General features: G+C 40.0%; 1 protein-coding gene across 1 annotated transcript in view; it reads left to right on the forward strand.

Moving 5' to 3' along the window:
• The window catches only part of kctd16b (potassium channel tetramerization domain containing 16b), an 80,949-nt gene extending 71,320 nt beyond the window's left edge, over nt 1-9,629 (forward strand). The window contains exon 2 of the mRNA XM_034206453.1: nt 7,380-9,629. Coding sequence (XP_034062344.1) covers nt 7,380-7,843 — 464 coding nt within the window. The 3' untranslated portion in view covers nt 7,844-9,629. The remainder of the gene's footprint in view (nt 1-7,379) is intronic.
• Nucleotides 9,630-12,293: the final 2,664 nt, after the last annotated feature.

Raw genomic sequence — 12,293 nt, forward strand, 5'->3', positions numbered from 1 at the left:
TTACTGTAGAGCTGATCAGGGCCGGAGCGTTAACTATCATGTGACATTTGTATTTACCTGTGAGATGAAGTGATTTAGAAAAGTATAAAGATGCATAAAATGGAAATACTCAAGTACTTTTATTTTATATTTAAGTATATCACTTAGGCAACACTGGAAAATATGATATTATAAGATGATGATGTATAGCCAAGGCTCTAGATTAAAAAGTGTTTATACTACAGTTTATAATACAGTTTATAATACAGTACATTATTGTATGCCTAACCTAACCCTAACCCATATATAAAACACAACAATAATTAAGGCTGCAAGCAGGGATGAGCGTGTCTTCGACAATTTCCGCAGATTTGCTGTTGTCCACAAGTTGATGTGTCACATAGATGTCTTCAGGACCATCGAGAAAGGTGTGAGGTTATGCTCTGTTTAGACAACGTATACAAGAGTTACAACAAAACCGTGATTCATGGCGAGGAATCTGTCTCCATAACAACGGCATATGAAGACATATTGACAACAATTTGCTCAGAAATCTTGCGTATTGTACACACGGTTCCGTCGCGTTGAAGCTTGCCGGTGGGCGTGTCTGGCGCGCGACCAACAACCAATCAAATTAATCTCCCGCCCTGACACACAAAGCACGCGGTTTGATTGGCTAGCGCTTGTACTGGCATAAGATTTGATTGGCTGGCGCTTCCGTCGACATTGAAAAGTTGAACGAGCGTTGAGGGCTGCCTCGTTATCAGAGACGAGTTGAGGGCTCTACCATTAACGGTCATCTGAAGTCTTGTATATGTTTGGACCATTTACCATTGAGTTACGTCAACATCATGTTTATGGCGAGTTTGTGTTTCCATGACAACAGCATATGATGAGATGACCAGATTTTAACGTACAGTATCTCCAGTGAACAGCCTCCCAGTGCTGAGAGGCTGTATGACAGAAATCAATCAGAGGGCAATCGTCCATACAATTCCACTGATGCGCCAAACCATTGATACAGGCATTAGTAGGGGAATGGGAAGAGAGATATATGTGGAGACACAGGTGAAAAAGGACAAAAAATAGAAGAGGTTCTAGGAAAGGAGCATACAGAGGAGAGAAAGAAGAAAATATGTGAACTCTGAAAATGAATTATGTGCATGTGTTTATGTACTTATGCAAGAGTCAAAAGTCCTTTCAAAATGTTGAAGTCCTTTCTCTTTTTTTAAAGGTATTTTCAATAAGGAAACATCAATCACTTAGGGACACATCTCATTCTGCTTGCATTATTTGAAGAAAAATACATAAATCGTGCTGCATGAGCTGTTTGATAGTCACAAACTTCAGCTGTGTTAAATCTTAAATGGGGATGGAAGGAGATAAGAGAACTAAAGGTGCTTGCTAGTGTTCTCAGTCAGAACTGTGTTCTAATGGTCACAATCTACTGTTAATTTGAGAAAGTTTGGTCAGAGATTGGTCATTGGTTGGTGCTAATTCTTCAAATCCTAGCAAATGATTCAACATTTGTACTGCGGGAAAGTCCCACCTTCAGGATGACAAAGCCTCCATAGGGTCAGGGTTTAATATAGTAGGGAACAGATGCAAAAGACTGATAGATGATGGATCTTATACATCTGGATAATTGAGCTTTGTACTAAATGTGTGTTTAACCTCTTTAGTGTGCAGTGTGTGTGTGTGTGTGTGTGTGTGTGTGTGTGTGTGTGTGTGTGTGTGTGTGTGTGTGTGTGTGTGTGTGTGTGTGTGTGTGGAAGAGTTTATTCTATTCCACTGTGATTGTTTGTGAGGCAGCCAGGTCTCTTTACTCGCCAGAGCTAACACAAGTTGCGAAGGTCCCTGCTGAGATCAATACATCAGAGCCTAAAGCACCTGTCAGGAAGTGTGTGTGAGCGTGCGAGTGTGTGTCTGTGTGACAGTCATTAGACTTCAATCAGACTTCCTTCCCACCACCCTGGAAGAGAAACAACATGAGATCAAATGAATCAACTGCTGCACATAGAGTATACACACTCACACAGAAAAAGAGGGTGTGTACGCTGAGTGATGCTGGCCAGAGGCATGGCCGACAGGCTGACACCTCTGATGACACGAATGAGAACCCCACCTGACATCAGCCTCCCTTTCTCTGCCCAGTGGCATACAGATAATAGTTCCAAGGCCAATGTCACTTACACACTAAGGGATGACCAGAGGCGCGCACACACACGGTGTTGATGGATACTTCACATACTGTACACACACACACACACACACACACACACACACACACACACACACACACACACACACACACACACACACACACACACACACACACACACACACACACACACACACACACACACACACACACACACACACACACACACCCACACACACACCCACACACACCCACACACACACACACACACACACACACACACACACACACACACACACACACACACACACACACACACACACACACACCCTGCACTACACTATGTATGATGTATATGTGGAGGAAAGGAAGTGGGAGTGAAGCACACAGAGACTGACCTACATTAGTGTTTAGCTTAAGGTGCATCATATTTCACATGTTTGCATGTGCATGTACACATATGGATTCTGACGTGCACTTAGACACAACCCCACAAAAATGCACTCAGCCATGAAGGGAAGTGTGACCTTATTCTCCTATGAGGGCACAGGATGCTACATATTTTATACTACACCATATACACAATATATCTTTCACACATACATGCTGCTGTATCTGCAGAACCACACTCATGCACTTCTTGTACTACTTTTGTTAGCTCATTTGCAATGTAGACATAAAAGAAACATACGTCAAACATAGTCAGAAAGTTTGTGTTGCGTGTTTTATGATTGATCTACAGCCTTCACTTATTAAGACTTGTTCTCTGTTTATTTTTGGTAAGCTGAACAAGTGCCCTTTTACCCTGATTCAAATGTATACAGTTAAATAAACTCTCACCCAGGAGCTTCTCAGCACACCATGCATGTTGGGGATTAAGTGTCTGACTGAAGACTGAAGGCAAGTGCTCCTGAAGCATTTTCCTGCCCAATTCTAGCCTGAAGCTCCAGATTTCAGCTTGCTGCCTCCAGCATCAAGCCCACTGCTCTTACATTGGGCTGATGTGTTGTTGCAGGTATCAATACAGGGTTTCTATTGGACAGCATGTAGTAGCTATGTACTAATGGCTAATTTACAAAGATGACTAATTTCTTCTTTTTTTTGATGTCATCACAAGACCAGTCTGCCTTCAGTAATCGTGTCACTAGATCTTCGCACATCAATTCATTGGCTTGTTGGTATCTTTATGTATTTAATAAATAAACCAATATATCAATCATCATCAAGTTATATTAGTGAAAGAAAGACAAGTCAAAAAGTGCTCGAAGAAAGTTGTTAACACTTCTGCCTTCAGAAATAATGCAAACAAAAGCACTAATGATAATTGTCAAGAATAACATTCAAAGACGTGTTTAAGAGTACAAACATTTGATGAACCTTGTATGGTTGCAAGTCCTTTACCATGCACTAATACGCTTATCCTTCTTATTAGTCTTTGGTAAATGGCCCTTTTTGCCCTTGTTTTTACACAGCTATCTTAATTAGAAATAGACTGCAATGAAAATAAATATATTCTCATATACAATTGTACATAAGGTGCCATAAGTTACAAACTATAACATTATTATTCAGTTCATAATCAGAGAGATTCTGTCTATAGTAGCTGTGCCTCCCCTTCGCCTCCTGTGATTTATTCTTCATCTTCTCAAAAATGCCGACATGCATGTGGGCGTGAGTGACAGGAAATGGGGACGCCGCTCCCCCCAAGATATCTCCTGACTCGTATGAAAAATGAACCTCAGGTTATTTTTTGAGTGAGCAGATCATTCTGTGGTGTATCACTGTCATAGAAAGAAACTATCAAATCCCTGGCATGTGGAGAGCTTAAATACCTCATCTCTGAAAATGACTAGATAGGAAATGGCTTTTTTTTCTAATAATCATGTATTATCAGAAGTACTCATGAATAAATGCAGGCATCCTTTGGGCCACTCAGTAACAAGATGCAACATTCCTCACAAGTATAATTAAAATCAAAACTGCTTGTGTGGCAGCTATAGCCTTTAGATTCTGAAACCTTGACCTTTAATTATGGTACCTCAGTGTAAACTTTGAAGCTCCGGAGCAACCTGTCAAAAATGCAAATCATTAATAACAGTTAGGTAAAATTAAACTGAGGGTCTCAGAAATAACATGTTTCGACCCTTATTATGGGACAACTGTTAACAAATATACATTGTATTAGGCAAAATCAAATGACTGATTATTAGAGTATTTATACTTGTATTTAGAGCCAGAACTGTAGGACCCTTTGTTTTGGAGCGGATGGAATTTATGTCTGTTTCCTTTGTCGTTTCTTATAAGGCAGAGACGTTGCGATGTGAAGCAATAAGATAAACCTCATATTAGCAATTAAGAAAGTGTAACCTGACAGATACAAATTCCTGAATAAACACATCATCAAGAGTGGTTTAATGTTCGCATAAATTAGCAAGACACTATAAGCTTGTGGTGTAAATACCACTGAGAAGATGCAGGTCTTTATATTTACACTTTTCCCCACTTCAATTAGCGGGGGAAATTGGTTTTACCACTAACATGACGTAATGTGCCATGAAGCATCAACACTGAACACTGATACCCTTTTGGGAACATAATTAAAGTATCACTGTAGTGGAGAGGGAAGACACTCAATTACTTATCTAAAAAAAGATCACAGTTATCAGTGCTTGGATTTTAAAATACCTGTAAGTGGTTTTCTCGATGTATATTATTTGCTAGACAATTTGTCATGAAGCTAAAGGTTTGACAGAAAATAAATGTGATCCCTCCCTGGTCTTTGGTGAGAGAGGCTAGCTATTCACAATACCTGTAAATTAAAGCAGCATGTCACTGTCAAGACTTAGTGTGCAGGGCTACAAGGAGGTGGATGTAATTACTCGTTTTATCAGAAAGCCATATATCAAATATACAGATGCAAGGCTACACACACACACACACTCACATGAGGCTCTTTAAGACATTTGTTTCAGCAGCTTTAGCCGTCTCATCGTGTTAATGTTATTTGGACAGGCAGATTGGCTACTGGCAGGCTCAACTATTCACCAGAGTCTGGGGCCATTTTTCAAAACATCAATTAGGAGTCTGCATCCCATCGATCAGAGCACTAGCTATTTACTCAGAGTGAAATAAATGAACTCATGTGTCCCTGAACAAAGGTTTGGAAGAGACGTAATTGCACATATCATGGGGGTTACGTCTTCTATCATGCATCTGCATAACAAACACGTCTTTTATGTATTGAAGGCTGATACATTTCTGGTGGAGTGTACATTAATAAGTCACCCTATTAGACCACGGTGGGTTATTATTCTCTGTCTTTGTGCATGCGAAAGCTGTAAATGCCATTGTCAATTAAAGAGATTAAGAGCGATGATGGGTGACAAACGGTGTCACGTCCTATTTCTATCACCGCCTTTAATAGGGTGATGTTTATTTTACATACACAGCAGGAAGGCAGTGCGTGTGTGTGTGTGTGTGTGTGTGTGTGTGTGTGTGTGTGTGTGTGTGTGTGTGTGTGTGTGTGTGTGTGTGCGTGCTATTTAGCGCTGTACTCAATGGTTGTCTTCCTGAGATTTTGAAGAACAGATATTTTAAGTGTCTAAGTGTCGGAGCTGTCCAAGAAATATTTCACATAAAAATAATAACGATACGTAGCAGCAGGTTTATGAGTGGTGCTCTGAGGTACAAGCATTGGTTAGATGGATTGATTTTTGTTTGGCTGCCTCTCTATAAACCATCCAAATACGGTGCTGAGGACAGAAGTAAAAGCGGGGGGGGGGGGGCATTTATTTTTAAGCAGCATTATTTATAGTTCTGTACTATCTCGTTTGAAGTGGAACACTCAGTAGCACATGAAAAGAAACAATGGTACTATTGAATTTGATGGGGCAGAGGATGCATCAAATAGCGGAAGCTGGCACGTAATGTATGTGGAGTCCATCAGCAACAGATATCTCTTCAATTATTCAGCAGGTTAGCATGAAAAATAAATGGCTTCTTCCTGCAGTGAGAGGTGTGGCACTGCTCTGGTTCCTGTGTGTCTTTCATCCTTTCACTAATCACATATAGGTTAGGGTGGGCAATTGATTCCTTTCACCTATGTTCACGGATCACTGCATCTCTCTCGGTATTGGACCACACTAAAGTTTTTGGCAGCCGCCTCAGCCTCGTCGACACTGAGAGCTTTCTATAATTCTCACTAACCTCTAGGTCAGGTGAAAGCAGATCTGATTATCAAATGTTTGAGAGAAAAGCAGTTCCATAGTAACCATCTTCTGACCTTTGCCCCTTTTAATCAAAAATCAAAATATCAAAACACTTTGCAAAGGGATGGAAAATTCTCAAGAACGTACAAAGACAGAAAAGGTTTATTTTAAATACTGCAAACCTAAGCCATCTAAAGGTCAAACGTTTCAATGGTATTTAAATGATAATTAGGACCTCTATTACTTGGAAAATCTTTTTCATTTGAATGCTGCTGAAACAATATTTGATCTTGACATTTCTTTCCTGCAAATCGCAACATCAATGCATACTGGGTAGTTCAACATCTATATATATATATATATATATATATATATATATATAATTATATAACACAACCCTTTGATCATGTGTTTTTTAGTCTTGATCTAACCATGAATTTGAATGAATAGGTTTGCTGGGAAGACATGCTTTGGAGAACTGACACTGCACATACGTCATTTAGATTTGAATCTGTATTTGTTCATTAAATCGACGGACTCAAGATTACAATATCTCTTTGTGCAGTTCAAATACTTTAAAAATATGTATTCAATTTGTATTGCTGGGTCTCCTTAATTAAAGCAAGTACCATTGCATTCAGTGTTTTGCTGTCGGTAAATTCATAGCATTTTAATCTGGACCTTTGTTGTGTGTTTTCAATAGTATAAATTCTTCCACTTGTTTCATTTGACAGCATGGATATATAGGTGGCTCACTTCCAAGATTAGATTGAAAGCAAGCCAGGTGTCTCTGATATCACGTCCCTTTGTTCTCGGTGATAGGCATTCGGCGTTAGCTGTCTGTTATTTCTGTCTGTCTTCGGGGTTCTTTCCTGCCTTTCTTCTCCTGTCTAACTAAATTGTGGCTCTCAGTGTGTCGATGTCTCGTTTTTCTGTTCACGATGATCGACGCAGGAAAGAAGAAAAGGTGGAAACAATTGCTCTGCTTGAATTCTAATTTGAGCTTCCTCTCTGGTTCTATGTCTCTCCAGGTGGTCAATCTCGCTGGTCCTCCCCTCCCTGCGACTGTTGCTGCAAGAACCACAAGGGCGACGGCGAGGGCGAGAGCGGCACCTCCTTCAACGAGCTCTCCACCTCCAGCTCCGAGAGCCAGTCAGAGGCAAGCTCTCCCCAGGGAACGGTCATCTGCGGGCCAGTCAGCCGCCAGTCACACCCCCGCACCACCGTCCAAACCCTGGACAGGCCACCAAAAAAGGGCCCCATCGGCATGGTTCAGCAGTCCGAGCAGCGGCGAAAGAGTGACTTGCTGCGCACGCTTACGGCGAGTTCCCGGGACACCAGCACCAGCAAGAAAAGGCCGGCGAAAGAAAAGCTGACGACCGAGGAGGAGCTGGATAAGTGCATTCAAGACTTCCGCAAGATCAAGATCCCGGAGCGGTTCCCCGAGAGGAAGTACAATTGGCAAGCAGACCTGCTGAGAAAGTACCGCGTTTGAGCCAGGATAGAGGGAGCAGACACACAAGGCCAAGGATCAGTTTACATGTTTTTTGATCATGACCTTTGCAACAATAGGGAGATAACACTAAACTCATTTGAATCCAGTTTCTGGGGGGAACTTGACCTTTATGCCAGTGGGTTGAAAGTCTACACAAAAGCTAGCAAGAAGCATCAAAACTAGACAGTTCTCTTATTGACATGTAGTGTGTGTGTGTGTGTGTGTGTGTGTGTGTGTGTGTGTGTGTGTGTGTGTGTGTGTGTGTGTGTGTGTGTGTGTGTGTGTGTGTGTGTGTGTGTGTGTGTGTGTGTGTGTGTGTGTGTGTGTAGTTTAGGTCTACTGTATGTAGCCTACTGTAAGTATGTGCTGTACCTTGCTGAATGCTTCAGAGCTTTGAATAATGTATCTCTATGTACCAAGCCAAGTGGGTGAAAGACATCTTCTATGAACCGATTAACGACCCGAATGCTCACTAATGGCTACAATAGGGGTTACTGAGGGTCACTGGACTGCACAACTGTCATCTGTCATAATTTGCATGGAAAATCATAACAAGAGCCACAATTTTAGTCCACAAAGACACTTGATTAAGTATGTGAATGTGTGTGTTAATATGTGTCTGTTCGCACCCAGGTGGCCTAGAGGTCACAGATAAATCTACATCAGGAGCCATTAATAATTCATGCTGTCCCGACAGTGCTCTCACTATAAATACACCCAGAGCTCTCTGCTGCTATGGTGGCGTACACAGTTAGGTCAATTACTTAGTTTTAAGGTATAGCATTTGATGACTTCTGAGGCAGGAGGAGGTACAACTTCATCAGCAGCCCAATTCATTTCCACTTCTAATATCAGTTATATTGCAAATGCACCCCCAGTGAAATGCACTACCCTTTATTGCATTGATTATGTTGGCGTGTTGGTTAGATGGGGAGCAATTACCAGATTAATGAGTGAAGGATATAGTGAAAGACTGAATCATTTAATGTAATGGTCAAACCTTGGAGAAATGCAGATCCAATAAGAAAATCCCTGATTTAACACACCTATACATAGACACTTTTACATTTATAGCATAGGGATTTTGGCTAATTTCTTCACCGTAATGACACTCACTTAATTCCCACATAGAAAGCGATTAATCTTTGTCAATATCCTTGAAACGACAAAGGCTCGACTGAGTGTCGACACAGCGATCGATAGGTTTTGATTTTATGGTAGGGTTAGAGCTGATAGATCTTATTTACAGTTATTGATTTAGCCTCTTGGTAACAAACAAAGACAAACTGGTCATGTTTTTAGTGAAAATTAGCCTTAATTTATGTATGCATTTATGTCCTCCTGTCTCAGGGTCTGTGTGATGTGTTATAATGTGGTAACATGAACAAAAATAGCAGATAACTATTTAAAAATAGTACAATTAAAAATATATATTTAATTTGCTCAGTATTATTCATTGAAGGCTCTTTTGAAACTATACCGCATGTTAATGACCTTATGATTTTAAAATGATTTTAGCCTGTCAAATTAAATTAGTTAAAAACGTCAAATGGCAAAAGCACACAGACATTTAATTATGTTTTAAATGTAACACATTTATTTTAAGAGTTAAGATCAGTGACGTGCGGTGAGGTTCATGGCTGGTGAGGCACTGACTCTTTCAGAGTCAGATTTAAAAATATTATATTTTGACCTTAATCGAAATATTCGGTTATTTTCAAAAGCTTTTTTAGTCTGATGCTTCGATTCATTTTAAACAGACCGTTCAAAAAACCCAAAATCTAAATATTGGATTGTTCTTTCTTAGTAAGATCCCATTTTCATTACAATTGGGTCTTACCTTGACTTGAAGATGAAGTCCATGCTATCCTTCTGGACAACAATCTCTATTACTTTTTTGTAAAAGTTATAAAAAGCGATTGGAATCATACATAAATCACATTTACAACACAGATCAGTGGAGACATTTTATTATTACTATTTAGATTTTCTTTAGTTGTTTTCCCGTTACATTGGAGTATGACAGGTGAGGCTCTGCCTCCCCTGCCTCCCCTGACTGCACGTCGCTGGTTAAGATGGCAAACTTTTCAGGATGAAAAATCCCATGAATATTGTCAGATTAGTTTACTGTTAATTAAACACGTTTTTGACATCACATTCTCTGTTTTAGGATGACATTTAAATAAGATTCAGCATATTGTACAGTGGATTGTTCAACAGCAGGGAACAAATACACGATTCAGTGATAGAGCATGTTGTCCAAAGTTAAATTAAAGGAAACCCTAATTATGTCCAAATTATGATACACCTTTGATCAGATTTATTTTCAGTGAGAGGAAATGGTTGATATGATTGCTGAACTGTTTAAGAAACAAGTTGGTTAATCGCAGCTTCAGGTAAAATCTTGGTATTTATGAATAGTGTAATATAATAAACACTTTTGATGGAAGATATAGTTGGAACCAGGAAGTTATACATATTGATAAATTGACTTACATACATTCAAGTGCAGAATGACCTCCTTTCCAGAAGGAAAATAAAAAAGAGGCAACAGGGAAAAAGCATTTTCACAGATGATCTCGATCAAAGCTTCTATGAGTTGTTGCTATTGCAGCTTATGAAGGTGCACAAAAATGGGCTTTATAAACAATCATAGCTTTTACACAGCACAAGGTATACAGCTGAATTTAAAGCACATGCACAAAAGAGTACAATATGCATAGTTCAAACTCATTCAAAGATCACATTATTTAAAAAACCATATATGTTAAAGGTCCCATGTCATGATTTTCCCGTCCCCTTGTGTGTTATGTAGCTTTTTCTGAGTATGACGGTGACGTGACCATACCCAGGTGCAAATGGACCAATCCGTGGAGCTCTTCACACGCACGCACGCACGCACACACACACACACACACACACACACACACACACACACACACACACACACACACACACACACACACACACACACACTCACACACACTCAGCCTTGCCTTTTCTCAGCCGCGGCTCCGTGGATCTCCATTCAGTGTGTCGAACTGTGAGTTCTGCGGTGTCTCGCAGACCCCACGCAGCAACCAGGAAACAACACCAGTAATCCAGCTCACACTGTCCACTCCTCGAGCCTCAAAGGGCGGAGCAGCGAACCCCGCAACGTCCCGCCAACACGGCACTCACGCAAATGCCATTATGTTGCCCATTAAATATATTTGAGTGATTCACGGGGAATAAAACAACTACTTATTATATATTCAGTGGTACCCATATATCTTCTGTGGTTTAGACTGGTATACAATAACATGGTTGCAATAGGTGCTAGATACCAACCAACCCTTTTCCTCATGTCAAAACAATGAATATGACTTATTTTTCTACATTGCTGAGATATTACATTTTCATTTTAAAGTCATTTATCTTTTGAGCTGAAGTTAAAATATGTTGAGCCAAACACATTATATGTAAATAAACACCATAAATCATACCTAACTAGACAAATGTATTATATTCTGTATATAACATGCAAATCCATGAGATGTGGCTGCTACGTTGTTTTTAGTGATGCAGTAGACTCACGCTAATATAATACAGCCATTCTTGTTTTATCATTGAGAGTGTTGGGCCATCAGGGACAAGGGGGAAATATAATACACACCTATAACATATTATATATTTACCACTATAACAAATGCTTTCCGAGTGTCATAAACTGCCTGTCAGCACATTTGTCTGACAGCGCCACAGAGGCAGTCACTGGTGACTAAGACATTTCAGCGATGCTGAATTGCAATCAATACATCTCAAGAGTTATGTTCAGGCCTTAATAAAACAGCAACAAAAGGCTAAAAAGATTAGTTTCTTCTAAATCTAAAAAGGTGCAAACTTTCCCTTTGCAACCCTGCAGAGTTTGTTACCGTGCAGTGCAGTGCAGATAGAGAGTGTTAAAACAATAATGTGCTTTTTGTTTTGACTCTGTACTCTGGAGATTGGATCTAAAATGAAAGAACTAAGAGATGAAATTGCTTACTCCCAGCTTCTTACAGTGTTTGAGGGTGTTAACATCCACATTGGGGGAGAATTATCAGATTCACAGTCTTTTTACCTTCCAATCATTGAACAAAAGGCAGCAGGACAATAACTATTCACACATAGACAGGGCAAAAAAATACTTTTTATTGCCAAACATTTCAGACCAAGTTAGTCAGTTGACTTCAGTCCAACTGATAATGTGCTTTACTACTGAAGACCAGACTGAAGGCGACAAGCATCTAAAACCACAAAGCAGTGAAGACAGCAGCAGTATAGCCTGGCAGAATGGGAAGAGTAGTCTGGAAATGATTTGCAAACCAAATATTGAATCAGACAACTTCATTTCGGGGCCACTTCTACTTATTTCCCAAGATATCTTACAAGTTAAAGCTGAGAATCAAAACTTTAACATCACAGTCAC

This window comes from Gymnodraco acuticeps, unplaced genomic scaffold (genome assembly GCF_902827175.1).
Source record: "Gymnodraco acuticeps unplaced genomic scaffold, fGymAcu1.1, whole genome shotgun sequence".
Taxonomy (NCBI): Eukaryota; Metazoa; Chordata; class Actinopteri; order Perciformes; family Bathydraconidae; genus Gymnodraco; species Gymnodraco acuticeps.